Source organism: Chiloscyllium plagiosum, chromosome 42 (assembly GCF_004010195.1).
Source record: "Chiloscyllium plagiosum isolate BGI_BamShark_2017 chromosome 42, ASM401019v2, whole genome shotgun sequence".
NCBI classification, from domain to species: domain Eukaryota; kingdom Metazoa; phylum Chordata; class Chondrichthyes; order Orectolobiformes; family Hemiscylliidae; genus Chiloscyllium; species Chiloscyllium plagiosum.
In genome coordinates, this window is record NC_057751.1 from 19174814 (window position 1) to 19193591 (window position 18778).

An 18778-nucleotide genomic window follows, 5' to 3' on the forward strand; every position below is an offset into this window, starting at 1 on the left:
GTGAAACCAGACAGCACTCACAGATCAGGGAATACACTTCCCAAAACCCACTAACAATACCCAGTCAGCACAGCTGTCCCAAAGCCCCGAGGGCAGGCTCATAACACAGCAATACCAAAGCCACACAAAGAACAGGTCAGAGAGAGAGGCACCAAAGGATTCTGTTCCCAGGACAGGAACAATGGGAGCACCTTACTCACCTACCCTGCAAAGAAGACTGAAATCTCCGAACCCATCGATACTGTCAGGATATTGCATTGTATCGAGAATCAGGACATTCATCCGATAACTATTTTCCAATTAGCATCATTGTAACCAGATTACTCCACTTTCAAATACATTGTATCTTTCCCATTTCTAATTAACCTTATTGTACAAGATTATTATAAAACCTGGCTTCTTTCTCAGCTCGAGGAAGAGAACCCTTGATCTACCTGCACAGACTGTCAGTTCTGTGTCAGCCTCATCAATTTCTCTTCCAGCATTATCACTTGTAATAAACAGCCTGTCAATTTCACTCGATCTGGTTTGTGTGGTCTCTGCTTTATTGGGCTAATTTCTTGGACAATAAATAAGAATAATTGTGATAACACCATAGACTAATCGGCACCTGCAATACTGAGCTGAGCTTCAGGGTGGCAGTTTTTCAGCAGTGTTACCTGAAGGGTTTTGGCCTTAGTTCTGAGCCACAGATCTTATTTTGTTTGTACTTTTTCATTAGAAATTCTGAGATGCTCAGAACTATGAAAGATATTGATCTCAATAATAAAATACACAGGGCATAGCAAGACAGGTTCAGGGTGAACAGCAGTTCAGTAACAACAGCTTGCATTCGGTATTTTCAATACAATAAACCATCACCAGGCACTTCACAGGCATGTAAACAAACATAAATTTGGCACCGATTTACGTCAGAAAGCACAAAGGAACAGGTTTAAGGACAAAATCAATTCAAAACCTCAACAGCAAAATAGTGTTAAATTACAAGGATGGGCTGCACAAACTGACTGTGTAATTCCTCAAATGGAGGAGATCAGGGGGATTTTATATCATTAAAGAGGTCAATGGGGTTCATAGAGAGAAACTATTCCTTCTTGGGGGGGGGGAGATCCTCAAAATAAAAGCCAGGCTTGTCCAGGAATCCTGCCATGATCTCATTCAATGGCAAAATAGGTTTGAGGGGCTGAACAGTCTCCTATTGCTATACATCTGTTACATGTTCAGTAAAATGCTGCATTATATAACGTTGTTGCAGAATAATATAAGGATAAATTGGTCACATAGCATTTTAGGCTGGAGCCTGCTTTGTTTTAGCTTTCTGACCTTCCAGAGGTAAAAAATCATCTTCAGTTGCTGGTGAGTGTTTTCCAAGAAGCGATAAGGCAATGCTGGCCACTTCTTATCTGTTGGAGACATTGAGGGTAGTGTCTTCTTTAGGCCAAGAAAGTATTTTTGTATCTTTAAGGGTGAAAGGAAAACAAAATGATTGTAGTTTTAAACATTATATTCCTATATGCACACAAATACAGTATATTGTGTGGGGAGGCTATATTAGATGCCAACATCTTTCTTCATATCTTAAAAATAATACACACTGCTCTTCTACATTGTCTAGTCAGACATCTGACTGACTTACTTTCAGGCTCTAACACTGAGTGACTGTCTGGTTCTCAAAGTAGGATCACCTATACCTGCCTTTTCACTCCATCTGCATCCAGCTTGCCCAAGATTAGGAACTCAGCATTGATAAATCACTGCCACAAAACTGCTTTCCTGCCACTCTATGACCTGGTATCTCTTGGTCTGCTAAATGGTGATGGTGCAAGATAGAAGGAGGGATATACTGACAGGCTTAGCCACATCTGACCTCAGCAGTGCTCAGAGATATCCACCGCCCAGATACAGAAGGCATCCGAACAGCGGGAGGCTCATGAGATGCAAAGAGGAAACATAGCTGAACAGTTCTTTCTTTCAGAAATTTACATTTAATCAAAGTTACTACTAATTCGGCGTCACTGGGCAATCTCGTTCACAGAGTTCCCTGAAGTGGCTTGAAAAATTGAAATGTCCCAGTGATCCAACAAGGAGTGATCTGCTGAATGTGGAAATCAGTTTGATGTCAGGGCGGTGTGGGTTCTGAAATTCAGCTTGATAAAAGTAGACCTGAGTGTGCTCATTATCAACATTAGATGCAAAGTGGCTGGTGCGTAGTTCCCCAGCATCAACAGCCTCCCCTTCATAAGTTACCAACCATTAATTACAATATATGTCGCACAAACTCACAATCGAAGACATGATGAAGTTACGGATTGTCTTTGAAGCATTACTTTTGAAGTACTTCCTATTCCTTTTTCGCACCTGAGATCACAAACAGAGGACAATGAGTTACAGAAGCTGTGGACAGGTTTTCTGCTCAAGGTAAAAACATAGACTTTCCATTAATTCGTCTTAGCTTCCACATTTCGGGTCATTTGTGGTTTCAAATTTTTCTTTGTTGAAGAACCCCTTTTCTAATGGGTTAGTAATCAGAGACCACCCTTCCCACACCGTTATGGTAATTCTTTTACAATAGAGTATAGTAATCTATAATACATAATAGTTTAATGTTTTACAATATGCAATAGTTTACCATACACTTTATAATATTTGATTATACTGTAGTTTAGAATGTAAAACTGTATAATACTGATGATACATGCTGAAGGATTCTGATAACTCTTTTAAGAAAACAGGCATTTACTTCCAGATACCTGTCAGGTCAGGTGCCTGTTTCTATCTAAACATTTTTGGGGTGTGAAGGGAGGTGATAGCATGAGCACAGAGAATCCATTAGGAAAGCGGAGAGACAGCACAGAGACAGTGAGAGCATGGGGAACAGTGAGGGCATTAGCCAAACATAGACAGCAGGAAAACAAGATGGATACAAGCGTATAAAATAGGAGCAGTCAGGCCACTCAGCCTCTCATACAATAAGATCAGAACTGAACTATTTGTCTGCATTCCTATCTTCCCCCAATGACCTTAGATTCTTGTCAAGAAAGGGAATCAATCCAGATCTGCCTTAATAAATATTCAATGATCCTGCCTCCACCACATTGTGAGGCAGAGAGTTCCAACCTATGAGAAAAACTTCTCCTCATCGCTGTCCTGAACGGGTGTCCCCCTTGTTCTAGACTCCCCCAAAAGAGGAAACATTGTTTCCACATCTACCTTATCCAGACCAGGCAGGATTTTATACACTTCCATGAAATCACCCTATCTCCTCTGAACCATTTCCAACCTTTCTTAAATAAGAAGATCAAAATGGGACCCAGTAGGTGAGATGTGGTCTCACCAATGCCCTGTATAACTGAAGCATAATGTGTTGGCTTTTTATGTTAAATTCCCTCTCATGATAAAGGCAAGCATCCCATCAGGCTTCCTGATTAATGCAGTACCACATCCCAGGAGCAGCAGTGTTCCTAGATCCACGCAGCCCAGCTTCAGAACCACTGACTTCGGAAGGAAATGAAACAGACTAAATTGCAAGTGAGCATATCTAACAATCCTACCAATCCTTCTCTCGCATTCCTGAACAAGATACAAGTAGTTTGAATGCTAATCCCTCTCAGCCCAAGCCTCTAATCTGCCTTGGTCTAGTCAGTTTTAAGTTGACCCAGTGAGGCACAGTGTAGGTGGGAACAGGGCCTCCCAAGGGAGCACAGACAGATTCAGTTATTAATAATAAGGGTGGGAAATAGAGTTCAATCTGAACTCATCCACATTAGATCAGCAAAAGGGGAGTTCAGAATAGTGACAGAATACTGATGGTGGTGTAGCAGGTGTCTGTGTATACAGATTACCAAAAGCTAATGGGCGGTCACAGAGCAAACGGAATGCTAACCTTTTCCAAACAAAAATCTCGTCAGGTAATTCGCACACTTGGGTTTGTCGGAGTTTGCGGTCTGCAAAGTGGCTCCTGCATGTAACTAACAACACATTCGGACTGTATTCACTGGGAGCTCAGAAGAGCAAGGAGGGAGAATCTCATAGAAATCTGTAAAGTTCTAACGGGACTAGATGGGGCAGTAAACACAGGAAGGAGGTTCCCGACAACTGAGTGGGGGTCCAGAGCCAGGAGATGGGGTAGGACTGAGATGAGGAGATGTGTCTTCACCCAGAGAAAGTTAAAAATCACACAAGACCAGGTGATAGTCCAACAGGTTTATTTGAAAATACAAGCTTTCAAAGTGCTGCTCCTTCGTCACTAGTTACCTGATGAAGGAGCGGTGCTCCAAAAGCTTGTACTTTCAAATAAACCTGTCGGACTATCACCTGGTGTTGTTTTTTAACTGCGTCCACCCCAGTCCAACACCGGCTCCTCCATATCATGTTTACCCAGACAGTGGAGGGTTGGGGGGGATGGACCCTGGAGGATTCTCTGCCACAGCAGGTTGGGACCAAGACATAGAATGTTTTTGAGAAGGACTTTGATATAGTTCTTAGGGGGAGAAAGGAATTGAAGGGTATGGGGGGGGGGAATGAGATGGACGATCAACTGTGATCGTATTGAACGGGGAGCAGGAATCGAGGGGTCGAATGGCCTGCTCCTGATTTCTGTGTTTCATTGGCTGTAAAGCTCTTTGGGAAATTGTGTGGTCAATCAGATCATCTGCTTCGGAATGATTTTTGATGAGGGCACTGGAGAGAAGGGCCTTGTTGGTTTTTGAGATTGTGGCGATTAGATCTTTCATGTCTGTCTGAGGGGGCAGAGGCAGCCACTGATTAACAGTTCACACAGCGTAGCAACCCCTCAGTCAGCACTGATTTATGTTCCTGTCCCTGGAACTGAACTCGTGATCCTCTGACTTGAGTGATAAATGCTTCCCAGTGAGCCACAACTGCCTGAGATCCAGCTAGGCTCATAAATATGTCACATTAAAAATGACACATGTTAAAATGTAGCACAAACTGCCAAGAAGTGCAGCAAGTAACGTGGGGCACGCAGTTTATTCCAGGAGCAGCAGACCAAAGGCAGTATTGCCATCGCGAACCCTTTTACCTGGTAACCATGCCAATAAGCTGCAATGATAGAGGCAGCCTCAGCACGTCGCTTCTCCTCCCGGAGATCTCTCTGGGTTTTGCGAACCTACAATAAGAAACAGTGATCTTACTCCATGAAGCCTGGAAAGATTGAGGGGTCTGCAGGTGCAGAGAGGTGTGCCGACACAGGTTCATGAAAATAACTAGGAGTTAAAATTGAAATTTAAAAACCACAACTTGCAATTTGACAGAACCTTTAACATCATTAACATCCTGAGCTGTTCACAGCAGCAGAAATCAGATGATACATTGACCGGACGTTTGGGTCACCCGCCAGAATCTCTCCTCAGGCCCAGAATCAGAGAAACAGGTTTTCAGGAGCGTTTTAAAGGAGCAGACAGACAGAGAGATGTTGACGGGGATATGATGGAATTGCAGGCCCCAAACACCAACCCATGGCCCACAGTCTTCCAGGCAACGGAAGGTACAGCCACCAATAGCCAAGTGATAGAGATAGAAGGGAAGAGGCCGGAATTGGAGCAGCACAGAGATAGGGAGGAGGTGTCGGGGGCTGGAGGGGGTGACACACACAGATAGGGAGGGGGGTGACACACAGAGATAGAGAGGGGATGTAGGGGGTTGGAGGAGATGCGAGAATTAGACATCTCTGTGAGGTCACCATGTATTACCTAAGTTAATAATCTCACATCGTCAGTAAATTTGTGCCTTTATCGTAGAGCTCCAGATGTTAAATGATAAACTGCACAGGCTGGATCTCCCAGATCACGTTGCTATGGAATCTTTTGTGACTGGATTGATTTTAAATGTATTCTGAGATGTCACTTAATCTCTGCACAAACACTGCATGTTGACTTTCTCTGTTAGTTTCCAGTCAGATGCATCGTAGTGACTGTCATGGTGTACTGGGTGTGGTCATTACCAAACAGTGCGTGGTTGTCAGTCAGGACACCTCACCAGCTTACTGGAGCTCACCTCAAAGTGGCTCAGGTGGTAAATGCATCACTCAGTGTGGCACAGAACTGGCAAACCTTGGGTATTGGGCAAACCCCAATTCTGCACCAACTCAACTCAGCCTCCACACCCGTCGGTTTGCTCTCACTAATCTCCCTGATCTGGCTCGGGATTGTCTCACCAAACATCCGCCAACATTCCCACTCCTATCATGGAGGAAATAGTCTCTGTAAAAGAACACTCTTACCCTGTCCAGTCAGATTAGAAGTGGCATACGGGCACCATCATCTGGCCCTCGACACATGCACCCTCCCCCACAGGAGGTCACCCAGTACTCACCTTCCAGCCCCTGGTGCAGGCCTGAAGGACAATCGTGGCTTGCTTCAATCTTTTGTATTTCTTTTGTTGCTGTGACGATTCATACATTAAAAAAAAGACAGAATTAACAAGGAAACGTTTTGCTGAGTTTGGTTTCAATGGTTGTGTCTTTTATCCGATACCAATTTTATCCCCTGACATTGTTGAGGCCTTCAGCCACCATTACGGGGATCACAAAGCCATCCTTGAAGGTTGAGGCTCAAACGGTGAGTGTCAGGAAGTTTTTTTTACACCCGGGTTAGGACTGCCACTGGCAAAGCTGGCATTCACTGACTGCCCCTTGTTGCCCTGAGAAGCTTTTTCTTTAGCTGCCACGTAGGACAATTCAGAATTAACCATGAGCACGTGGGCTACAGTCACAGATAGGCCCAGACTGGCTAAATAGAGATGACTGGTCTGCTTACTTAAAGGGATGTTTGCGGAAGAGTTGGGTTTGTAACAACAATCTGATAACTTTGTGGACACTTTTACTGATACCAGTTTTTTGTTACAGATTTATTTTTTAAAAATCAATCAAAATCCTCACAAGAACAACATCCACTTTTGATGCTTCCTTGTGGTTTTCTGACTGAGCCACAAAGGGGTTCCTTTCTAGTGACATTGTGGCGCTCTCTCGAAGCACTGTGGGAGCTCTAATTTGGGGAATGCTTGCTCCTGAAATGGAAGCAATGGTTCCGAAACTCAGGTAACATTTCAGTAATGCACAAAATTCATTCTCAGCTCCCCTAGAAGGAGGGAAAGAATGAACATCTTGACTTTGGTGACTCATGTTTGACATGAAAATAAGGCAAATCCACGCGACTCAGACTTACATTATATCCCCTGAACCGGGCCGAGATCACAATCTGACTTTTCTTCATCAGCAGGAAGTGGGTCCGGCATTTCCAGCCACGATATGTCTTCTGAATCACGGTAGCCAGGAATTCCATCTGAATCCGTCGTCGATCTTCCAGGTCAAAGAGCTGGAAAACAGGCAGAAATCTTCAAAATGGGCTTCAGTGAGAATCGTGGGGAGTCAACGATTTTGCATTAATCTCAGCAAACGCTTCATAAAACTGAGACTCCACTCCTGTTAATGATGTCCCTTTGTGAAAGCAAAGGGGCAAACATCAAACCTTTAAGAGAGAGCCACAGAAAACAGGAGCAGGAACAGGATATTTGTCACTTTGAGCCCTGCTGCCCCATTGAATGGGATCATGGTTGTTCATCCAACTCAGTCCTCTATTCCCCACCCCCTCCCCAACCCCCCCACCCACCCATACCCTTCAATCCCTTTACCCCTAAGAACTATATCCAGCTCTTTGAAAACATCCTATGTTTTAGCCTTGACCAGTTTCAGTTGCAGAGAATTCCACAGGCTCATCCCAGGCCTGGTCTTCACGTATTGTCCTCAGGGACAGCTACGAGGTGACTCTCCCCAGTTACAGCAGCATCGGTTCTTTTTTGAAACATTTGGAATCATGCGGTAATCAACTTAATCGCCAAATACTCACTGTTCGTGGATTTTTGATAAAGATCTTTGTCTGTCCAAATGCGTATTCCTCCGAGGGGATATTTAACTCTGTCAAAAGGGCTCTCACACCATCGCTTCAGGAAAAAAAAAACAGAGCATAGAAATGATGGTGAGCAGGGGATGACAGAGTGGCTAATTTATCTGAAGTTCTAAAGAAAGGCCGCTGGATTTGAAAAGTGAAATTTCTCTCTACACAGATACTGTCAGACCTTTCTCTAGCACTTTGTGTTTTCTTTTGGAATCAGGGCCTGGCTCTTCCTCCTTGCTTATTCCTTTACCCAAGCAGGGATTGTTTCCATGTGGTTCTAGTGTGAGGTGCCAGGCAGTGAAAGAGAGCAGAACATCAACATTACCCTCCAGTCAGCAGCGACTTGTCAACCTCAGGGGGGACTCCGGCAAATGGTAGCACGCCCAATCAGTTTAGTACAGGCATCGTCCTTGGACGGCCCGGCCCTGTCCTCATTCAGATATTGGGCACATGTTTTGCATTCGTTGGTATGAAGTCAGAAGTCACATGATGTCTCCGAAAGCTTGTGATTTTATATAAACCTGTTGGACTATAACCTGGTGTCATGTGACTTCTGACTTTGTCCGACCCAGTCCAACACCGGCATCTCCTCTTATAGAGTCACATAGCACAGAAACAGACCCTTCGGCCTAACCAGTCCATGTCGACCCTAATCCCAAACTAAGCTAGTCCCATACCTGCCTGCTCCTGGCCCATCTCCCTCCAAACCTTTCCTATCCACGTCCTTATCCAAATGTCTTTTAAACATTCTAATTGTACCCACACCCACCACTTCCTCAGGATGTTCATTCCACACGTGAATTCCCCCCCCCCCCGCCCCCACCCCATGTAAATAAATTGCTTCGCAGGTCTTTAAATCTCTCTCCCCTCACCCTAAAAATGTGCCCCCAGTACAGAAATCGCCCATCCTGGAGAAAAGGCAACAACCATCAAATGTATCTAAACCCCTCATTATTTCATAAACCCTCTATCAGGTTGCCTCTCAACCCCCTACACCCCAGTGAAAAAAGTCCCAGCCTATCCAGCCTCTCCCTGTAGCTTAATTCCCAGCAACATCCTGGTAAATCTCTTCTGAACCCTTTCCAGCTTAATAATATCCTTCCTGTAACAGGGCGATGAGAACTGGACACAGTTCTCCAAAACAGGCCTCACCAACGTCCTGTAGTATGCACTTCACAGTTCTGAGGAAGCAGTTCTTACCGGTCATTCCCCTTCCAATTTGGCCACGTCTGTTTGCAAAGCATCTTGTACCGCTGTAGGCAGGGCTTGTAGGGGTGTCGATACGCATAGCCTGCCCTTCGCACCCGCACGTTCTCCATCAGACCCAGGTACCAGACCTGCGACTGCACCAGCGTATCCACAAACTTGTTCGGGGACTTGGTGTCATTGGGTTTTATGCATCTGTGAAAGGTTAGCACAGGGGAGGGTGACAATTGGTTAAACGTTTCAAGAGAACGATGTTGAGATGATACAAGTACACTGGGCGGATACTGCTCACTGTCCTGATCTAGTCTTCAGCCCCAAGCCAACATGCCCAGCTCTTCCGAAGTGAGGTTAGTAGGTCACCCAGTTGAACGGGTACCTGAGCGGGTAATGCTCCCACCATCACTCGCTTTCTTTATTGCTGTAATTCCGTGTCTAACTTTAAGTAATGCCAGCGAGCTGAGCAGTTCTGCCAGTCTCCTCCAGGTGGGCAGAATGCTTTAAACATTCACTGGCTGCCAGTTCGAGGGGGAAACTGACTGCAACAAACCCATGACCAACGGGTCTCCCCCACCACGGCCGTGAGCTTCAGGAATATAGCATCGAATCCATACAGTGTGGAAGCAGGCCACTCAGCCCATTGAGTCTGCCCTCTGAAGAGCATCCCACCAAGTCCTCCACCCCAACCTTACCCCAGTAACCCTGCGTTTCCCATGGCCAATCCACCCCAACCTGCACATGGCCAGACTGTGGGAGGAAACCGGAGCACCTGGAGGAAACCCACGCAGAATATCCACGCAGACAGCCAGTCACCCGAGGGTGGAATCGAACATGGGTCCCTAACGCTGTGAGGCAACAGCGCTAACCACTGAGCCACCGTGCCACACTTACTGCCAAATCAATTGCTCGATTTCTAACTGGACAACCACTCAATCAAGGGACAATATGGGAAGGGTCCTACCTGATGTAGTTCGGGTTCTTCACCAGGAGATTCTTCATGAGGATCCCTACAGAGGTCTTGAACTGGGAGCCAGCGGTGGGCGGCCTCTTCAGCAATGTCTTACTTGGGTTCCCTTCAGAGAAAAGGGATTTGATGAGCTTGTGCTTGGCCTGCCACATTGCCTTGGACAGGTCACGGTACAAGAGGTCATTGTTCTTGTCTAAGAACTCCGTAACGTTGTATGTCACCTGGAAGAAGGAGCATAAAAATGAATGAGGGCGTTTTCCCCTGGCTCCTCTCTGTTGCGATTGCTCGCTGCTGTTGGGTGCAGCTTCTCAGTTGCCATTCACTCTCTCAAGGAGAAAGTAAGAACCGCAGATGTGGGCGATCAGAGTCGAAGAGTGTGGCGCTGGAAAAGTGCAGCAGGTCAGGCAGCATCCGAGAAGCAGGAGGATCCTGATGAAGGGCTTATGCCCGAAACGTTGATTCTCCTGCTCCTCGGAAGATGCCTGACCTGCTGTGCTTTTCCAGCACCACTCTCTCGACTCACTCTATAGAAGATCACCTGAGTAAGTATTGGTCCTGTGGAGAGGTTCGAAATTACACCGTATGTGTGATCCTGACTAGGGGCTCTTCATATATTGGAAATGAAACTTTAGATATCACCAGTCTGCACAGATTAGTATTATACAGAGTCAAAAACGAATTCACTGCTATCTGCTGGCTTTGAAAATCCTACCCAGAAATGTGATGCCAGTTCTAAATTTCAGTGCTGAGCTGATGCTGGTCCACAGTAGGTAGTGTTTTGGCACAACATAGTGTGCCAACACAGAGTCCTGCCGAGTTTGGCTGTGAGTATAAACAGCTCCACACATCACAGATGGTGCACTGGAAGATGCCAGGTAGAAATCAGGCAATTTCTCTGTTCAGCAACGAACATTTTCATATCCATGTCAGAGGATTGTGGCTTCAAGACCCACTTCAGAGACTTCAAAACAAACGCCAGGCTGGCCTTTCAATGTAGGATCAAGGGAGCGGGCACTGTCGGAGGGTCAGCGCTGAGGGAGGGTCAGTGCTGAGGGAGTGGGCGCTGTGGGAGGGTCAGTGCTGAGGGAGTGGGCGCTGTGGGAGTATTACTGCATGGAGCAATGTACTCACCCTTCCTGCATAGTGCTGCACCCGGAAGCAGCTGTCTGTCAGGGTTGTGTCAGTGATGAACTTGGAATTCATTGTCTCCTTGCTCTCAAAATGCTGATGGCTAGAAAAGACCTGGTTTAATTTCTTGAGGAAAGTAAACTCAGTGACGGGACCTGGCCGCAGACATTCTTCATCCAACATCGCCAGGATGCCTTTCTTACTCTGCAAAAGAACAAGCAATATCCCAGCTCATTTGCAAGGCCAGCATTATCTTTGTGTTATTTGGTTCCTTTTCCTGACCCTAGCCTTAATTTCTAATCACACTTCCTCTCGGACCATTGGTACGTGCTTGGCTACAGTTTTGTGAGCTCTAGATGCTTTCTTATACTTTAATGAAAAGGGAGAGTGGCATGGTGGCTCAGTGGTTAGCACTGCTGCCTTATAGCCCCAGGGACCCAGGTTCGATTCTAGCCTCGGGTGACTGTCTGTCTGTGTGGAGTTTGCACATTCTCCCCCTGTCTGGGTGCTCCGGTTTCCTCCTGCAGTCTAAAGATGTGCAGGTTAGGATAGATTGGACATATTAGATTGTCTTGTAGGTGGGTTAGCCATGGGAAATATAGGATGGGTTTGGGTGAGATGGTCTTTGGAGGGTCAGTCTTCCACACTGGAGGGATTCTAGAAAGAATTCTCTATATATACAAGTGTAGTCACAGAGACACTCAATCCTGTCCTCATTTTGTGTGTCCACTTTTCAAGAAAGGTCATTGAGGGCTAGCTAAATTCAGCAGTGACCAATCCTCAATTGTACAACTTACTCCTTTACCCATCCAGATGCCTTTTAAATGCTGTAATTATACCAGCCTCCACCACATCCTCTGGCAGCTCATTCCATACACGTACCACCCTCTGTGTGAAAAAGTTGTCCCTTAGGTCTCTTTTATATCTTTCCCCTCTCACCCTAAACCTATGCCCTCTAGTTCTGGATGCCCCAGGGAAAAGACTTTGTCTATTTATCTTATCCATGCCCCTCATGATTTTATAAACCTGTATAAGGTCACCCCTCAGCCTCCGACGCTCCAGGGAAAACAGCCCCAGCCTATTCAACCTCTCCCTATAGCTCAAATCCTCCAACATCCTGGTCAATCTTCTCCAAACCCTATCATGTTTCACAAGATCCTCCCGATAGGAGGGAGACCAGAATTGTACACAATATTCCAAAAGTGGCTTCACCAATACAGCCGCAATATGACTTTCAAACCCCTATACTCAATGCACTGACCAATAAAACCAAATGCACCAACCCCTGCCTTCATCACCCTGTCTTCCTGCAACGTATGCTCACACGCAAACTCAGCCACCTTGCGTGGGAATACAAAAATAACAACTGAAGGAGTGAAAAGTTGAAAAAAAAGTACGTTTTCAATCAGGTCACAGATGATGGCATTGTCAAAGTATTTGATCTGCGTCCATTCGATCCCCTGAAAAATAGAAGAAGAATCAAGATAGGAGCAAATTACTGCAGATGCTTGAATCTGAACATTTTATTTTTGTTTTCAGAACAGGAAGCAAGCTCAGTGCACAGTGGGTTCTGGCTGATGGTTTTGGCTCCACTGTCAAAGACTTGAGCACGTGCGAGTGGTGCAGCCAAGAGCTGCACACACTCAGCAAGACTCAACACAGCCAGGAGCAACTATCCCAGATGAAGAGCTTGTTCGGGCTGTCTGTCACATTTACCCACCGAGCGATCAGGAGAGCTCTTCCTGTCTTTAATGAATATTCATCAACGTGTACGCCAAAGGAGGGTGGGTGGGGGGTTGCTGAGGGATAGCTTACCTCTCGTACGTACTCTTCCTGCTCCTCTTTCAATGTCAGCTCAATGAAGATCTGCTGCAGCTTCTCATTACAGTAATTTATCACAAACTGCTCAAAATTATTGTCCTAAGAGAAGACACATATGGGCAGGTTTGAGAAAAAGTGTCCAAAGCTCATCGGAATCAGAACTTGCATTTCTATAGTACCTTTCACAACCTCAAAGCCATCTCCGCACACTGCGAGCTGGTATTAATTGTTGTCAAGTAGGGAATGCGGCAGCCAATGTGTGCACAGCAAGCTCCTGCAAACAGCAGTGTGATAATGACTGGAGCATCCGTGTCGACTGGGGAAGAAACATTGGGCTGGGATAGCACGGTGGCTCAGTGGTTGGTGCTGCTGCCTGACAGTGCCAGGGACCCGGGTTCGATTCCAGCTTCAGGTGACTGGCTGCATATTCTCCCCCATGTCCGCATGGGTTTCCTCCAGGTACCCTGGTTTCCTCCCACAGTCCAAAGATGCGCAGATGCTAAATTGTCCCATAGAGCCCAGGGATGTGCAGGTTAGGGTGGATTGGCCATGCTAAATTGTCCTGTAGTACCCAGGGATATGCAGGTTAGGGTGGGATTGGCTGTGCTAAATTGTCCCGTAGTGTCCGGGGATGTGCAGGTTAGGGTGGGATTGGCCGTGCTAAATTGTCCCATAGTGCCCAGGGATGTGCAGGTTATGTTGGATTGGCCGTGCTAAATTGTCCCCCTAGAGCCCAGGGATGTGCAGGTTAGGGTGGATTGGCCATGCTAAATTGTCCTGTAGTGTCCCGGGATGTGTAGGTTAGGGTGGATTGGCCATGCTAAATTGTCCTGTAGTGTCCCGGGATGTGTATGTTAGCTGTGGGAAATGCAGGGTTACAGGGATAGGGATGGGTCTGGGTGAGTTGCTCTCCGGAGGGTCAGTGTGGACTCAGTGGGCCGAATGGCCTGCTTCCACATTGTAGGGATTGTGTGATGGAACCCTGGGAATTCTTTGTCTCCTAATGGCTGTGGGATCTTTTACATCTAATTGAAAGCTTACACCTCCAATAAGGCAGCTTCTTCTGGGAGCATCAACCTCGACATTCAAGTCCCCACAGTGAGGTTTGTTGAACCCTGAACTTTTCGGTGTGGAGGTGAAAATGCTCCCAGACCCATGAGTAAAGAAGATGCTAAAGAGAACCAAAGCCATTCCCTGAAAACTTGGGATGGGAATGAAAAGGTACAGGCAATAGCACGGCGTTAACCGTTCACACTGGCTGAGAGGTGGTTAGTGCCTGTTCCTCTCAGCACAGACAAATTCCGAAGAGAGAAAAATCTTATGGGTCAAAATGGAATCTCAACAAAAGCAACGTCTCCAAGTTAACAGCAAAGGAACACCATTCCAATCAGAAATGAGTGGAATGTGGAGCCACCAAAAAATATCAACATGAACCTTCAACATTTTCAGGTCAATCATTCGGAGCAGACATAAAATTCACTCCAAGTATTCATATTGGGCTCACTCAAATAAATGGGGGAAAACAAATAATGGCATTTGCTTTGAATAATCTCTCCAGAAAGTGCCGATGCTCCTGGAATTCTATTCCATGCATCGCAGTTTCTGGAATGTAAATACTGTGTGGCATTTGCTGTTGTCAGCTTTATGTAACATGTCGCTGGCATTCTGCACTGCTGCTTTGCTCTGGGATCGTTCGACAGGAGAAATGATCATGTAAACTCACCTCCAAAATCTCAAATCCATAAATATCCAGCACTCCCATCACCTTCTTCTGGATCTTGCCTTTCACCTTGAATGGAAAGGATTCGAATTAATCTCAGTTTTCACCACCTTGTTTGTTTTGTCCCTTTATTCTTTCATGGGACGTGATTGTCACTGGTTGGGCCAGTATTTAATACCTGTCTCTAAATGCCCTGGAATGGAGTGGCTCGCTTGGCCATTTCAGAGGACATCAAAGAGTTAACCGCATTGCTATGGGTCCATGGTCATATTTAGGCCAGATCAGGTAAGAATGGCAGATTTCCTTCTTTAAAATGGAAATTAGGTTTTTTTCTTAACCACAATTGATGATAACGTCATGGCTGCAAGGTTAACTATAGGTTTATTAACATAATGTTAAATTCCAACAGCTACCATAGTAAGAATTGAAGCCCATGTCCTCAGAGCCTGGGTCTCAGAATTTCTAGGCCTATGATACAAACAATACACCACCGACTCCTGCAGAATGTTAAGACATCCTAATCAGCTCCCATATTCCATTCCAGTGCTGAACTCCCAATCTTCTCCCCTTCTCTCCGGAAGGCACTCTCTTGTGCAATAGTAAATTCCACCGACATTACTCCAGAACCTGGGACAAATGGCTGTCATTCACATGTGAATAATTCAAGAACAATGGGAGGGATAAACTAGGAAATGATAGACCAATGAGTCTAACATCAGTGGACGGAGACTGTTGGAAAAGATCCAGAGGGACAGAATTAGCCTCTACTTAGAGAGGCGAGGGTGGATCAAGGATAGTCAGCGTGGCTTTGTCAGGGGGAGAGCAGGTCGAACAAATTTGATTGAATTTTTCAAAGAGGTGAGTAGATTTGTCGATGAGACTACTGCGGTGGATGTAGTCCATGTGGATGCCAGTAAGGCTTTTGACAAAATGCCACATGCGAGACTGGTCAAGAAGGTAACTGCCCATGGCATCTAGGACAATTTGGCACATTGGATCCAAAAGTATTTGAGTTGCAGGAGGCAGAGGGTGTTTTTGTGACGAGGTGCCTGTGTCCCGTGGTGTAACACAGGGTTTGGTGCTGGGTCCCTTACCGTTTACTTTGTGCATTAATGATTCCGACACAAATATAGGCGGAACAATCCGTAAGTTTGAGAATGGCATGTAAATAGCCCGCAGGAAAGCCTTAGACTCCAGGACAATATAGACGGGCTTGACAGAAAGCCAAAACAGCAGCAAATGGAACTTAATCCTGGAAACGTTACGATGGAGCTGTATATAATGTTAGTAAGACCACTGTGCTGTGTGCAGCTCTGGCCCCCACATTATTAGAAGGATGTGATTGCACTGGAGCGGGTGCAGAGGAGATTAACCAGGATATTGCCTGGGCTAGAGAGACTCAGTGATGAAGAGAGGCTGGATAGGCTGGGGCTGTTTTCCTTAGAGCAGAGAAGGCTGAAGGGGAACCTGATTGAAGTGGACACAGTTCTGACAGGGGTGGGTGTAGACAGGGAAAATAGGGAGAAACCTTTCCCTTTAGTAAAGAGGTCAATAACCAAGGAGCATAGATTTAAGGTAAGGGGCAGGAGGTATAGAAGGGGTTTAAGGAAGAACATTTTCACCCAGAATGGGTGGGAATCTGAAACTCACTGCCTGTGAGGGTGGGAGACATGGGAACCATCACAACATTGATAAAGGATTGAGATGAACACATTAAATGCCTGAGTATACAGGACCCAGGGCCAAGTGCTGGGAAATGAGACTACAGTAGAGAGGAGCTCGATGGACACCATTGGCCAAAGGGCCTTTTTCCATGCCATATGACTCTATGACAGCTATTTGACTGTGAGGGGCATCAGAGCCAACCCAATACTGTCCTCAATTGGAATCTCAGTACAAATGTACTTTGCTGCAGGATAGTGATGAGGAGACCCATTGGGGTGACTGAGTTTTGCCAGCAGCAATGAAACCAACTGTCCCATCCTAAAGAGGAGACTGAACCCAGGGGAACCTCTTCATTGTAAGCCTCCGTAATACACTGTACTCTCCGAACCACTTAGGGAACTCCTCATACATAGTTAATTCCTCTTGAATAATTACTGACATGGATAATTTGACTCAATTTTCCCACAGTGTTCTATAAGTTCTCTCCATAATATGATCACAGCAAGGAGTAACTGCAGGGATTCAGTTATACAGCACTGGCATTTATCCAACTGAGCTCCAATATGAAGAACACAGAATCCCTACAGGGTCTGATTACCTGGATACTTTCATTAATTCGGTTCACCAGCCAGTTAAACAAGCGGTCATAAAGGTTTTTAGCCAAAGCATCACGTGCATAGTTACCCTGTACAAAAAAGAACACATCTTTATTATGAGGTTGTCATGTGTCATTCATCCTGTTAAAAATTCAGAACTAATTCAGGAACTGTGCACACAAATTAAAAACAAAATAATGCTATAATATCCTTTGAATTGTTTGTGACTTATAGAGGGTAAAGAGAAATACAACATGCGCTGGATGAGGCACTGGGCCTTTCAGCTCTGGAACGTGGCTTTGAATGCGGGTCAGTTCAGTGGGTGAAAACTTCCTCAGTGCCTATAAAGGTTCGAACTGAAAGCTGTGTCTGCCCAGTTCCTCCTTACAGTAACAGGTAAGGTCACCCTAGTCCCAAAGGGCAGCTCTCTCTTTCGAGAGAGACGGCTGGTGGTGAGTCTAACCTGAGGGTCACCACACCTCAGACAAGGGGAGAGGTTGAGAAGGAGGGACCTTCATAGTAACCTCAGCTGGTGCAGACATTGAACTCACGCTGTTGGTAGCACACAAGCAGCCACCCAGCCAACCGAGCTAACAAACTCCAAACCATTAAGGGAGCATTGCATTAACAGTAACAACCATGACTCTGTATTGCTTGCTCCCAGGTCTCTCGGTATCACTCCTTAGATTTCTTTTAAATGTTATACTTCACCTGAGCAACAGATAATGTTGTCATCACTTTATCCCCTTTGGCTTCCACAGTGCGTGAGCACAGTGCTTGGTTGAGAATGGACTGATTGAGACCAATCAAACTGCAGATTTCACTCAGTACTGCACAGAAAAACAAACACCAACACTTTTAAACTCAACTCTCAGAATGCAAGAAACGTGCAGACATTAGTTGACAGACCTCCCTCTGTGTCAATATATGTGCATCTTCCCTACAAGTGATTGTCGTGGGGACATCACAGCCAGGTTTCTCCCAGCAGGCTTTGCTATTGGCCCTCAGAAGGTTCTGGGTGGGGAACAGTAAAGACTATGTGGAAGATAAGCTTCAACAATATTGACTATGAAGGTGAGATACAGCAGTTAGATTGTGTGTTGATGCCTTGTCCTTGGTTGGGCTGCTGTAGGATTATTCCTGTCCCTGTCCAAACAGCATGACCTGATAGTACTGACCCAAATACCACCAGATGAAGGAGCAACTCATCAACTTAGCTCCATATCCTTAGGAATGTAGGAACAGGAATGTGGTGCCACTGTTTAAGAAGGGTGGTAAGGACAAGCCAGGCAACTATAGACCAGTGAGCCTGACGTCAGTGGTGGGCAAGTTGTTGGAGGGAATCCTGAGGGACAGGATGTACATGTATTTGGAAAGGGTAAAAACAATGACTGCAGATGCTGGAAACCAGATTCTGGATTAGTGGTGCTGGAAGAGCACAGCAGTTCCGAGGAGCAGTAGTACTGCCTGAACTGCTGTGCTCTTCCAGCACCACTAATCCAGAATGTATTTGGAAAGGCAAGGACTGATTAGGGATAGTCAATATGGCTTTGTGGGTGGGAAATCATGTCTCACAAACTTGATTGAGTTTTTTGAAGAAGTAACAAAGAAGACTGATGAGGGCAGAGCAGTAGATGTGATCTATATGGACTTCAGTAAGGCATTCGACAAGGTTCCCCATGGGAGACTGATTAGCAAGGTTAGATCTCATGGAATACAGGGAGAACTAGCCATTTGGATACAGAACTGGCTCAAAGGTAGAAGA

At 45.7% G+C, this 18778-nt stretch overlaps 1 protein-coding gene across 2 annotated transcripts in view; it reads right to left on the reverse strand.

Moving 5' to 3' along the window:
• LOC122543207 (unconventional myosin-Ib-like) overlaps positions 1-18778 on the reverse strand; it is a 63611-nt gene that overhangs the window by 6908 nt on the left and 37925 nt on the right. The window contains exons 11-24 of one of the 2 annotated variants that reach the window (XM_043681669.1): positions 17725-17843; positions 17016-17102; positions 14756-14821; positions 13027-13131; positions 12609-12671; positions 11215-11415; positions 10078-10304; positions 9114-9314; positions 7866-7959; positions 7185-7334; positions 6334-6402; positions 5042-5128; positions 2284-2358; positions 1324-1458 (exon numbers count right to left, since the gene is read on the reverse strand). In XM_043681669.1, coding sequence (XP_043537604.1) covers positions 1324-1458; positions 2284-2358; positions 5042-5128; positions 6334-6402; positions 7185-7334; positions 7866-7959; positions 9114-9314; positions 10078-10304; positions 11215-11415; positions 12609-12671; positions 13027-13131; positions 14756-14821; positions 17016-17102; positions 17725-17843 — 1679 coding nt within the window. The remainder of the gene's footprint in view (positions 1-1323; positions 1459-2283; positions 2359-5041; positions 5129-6333; positions 6403-7184; positions 7335-7865; positions 7960-9113; positions 9315-10077; positions 10305-11214; positions 11416-12608; positions 12672-13026; positions 13132-14755; positions 14822-17015; positions 17103-17724; positions 17844-18778) is intronic. The other variant, XM_043681670.1, reaches the window with a different exon arrangement.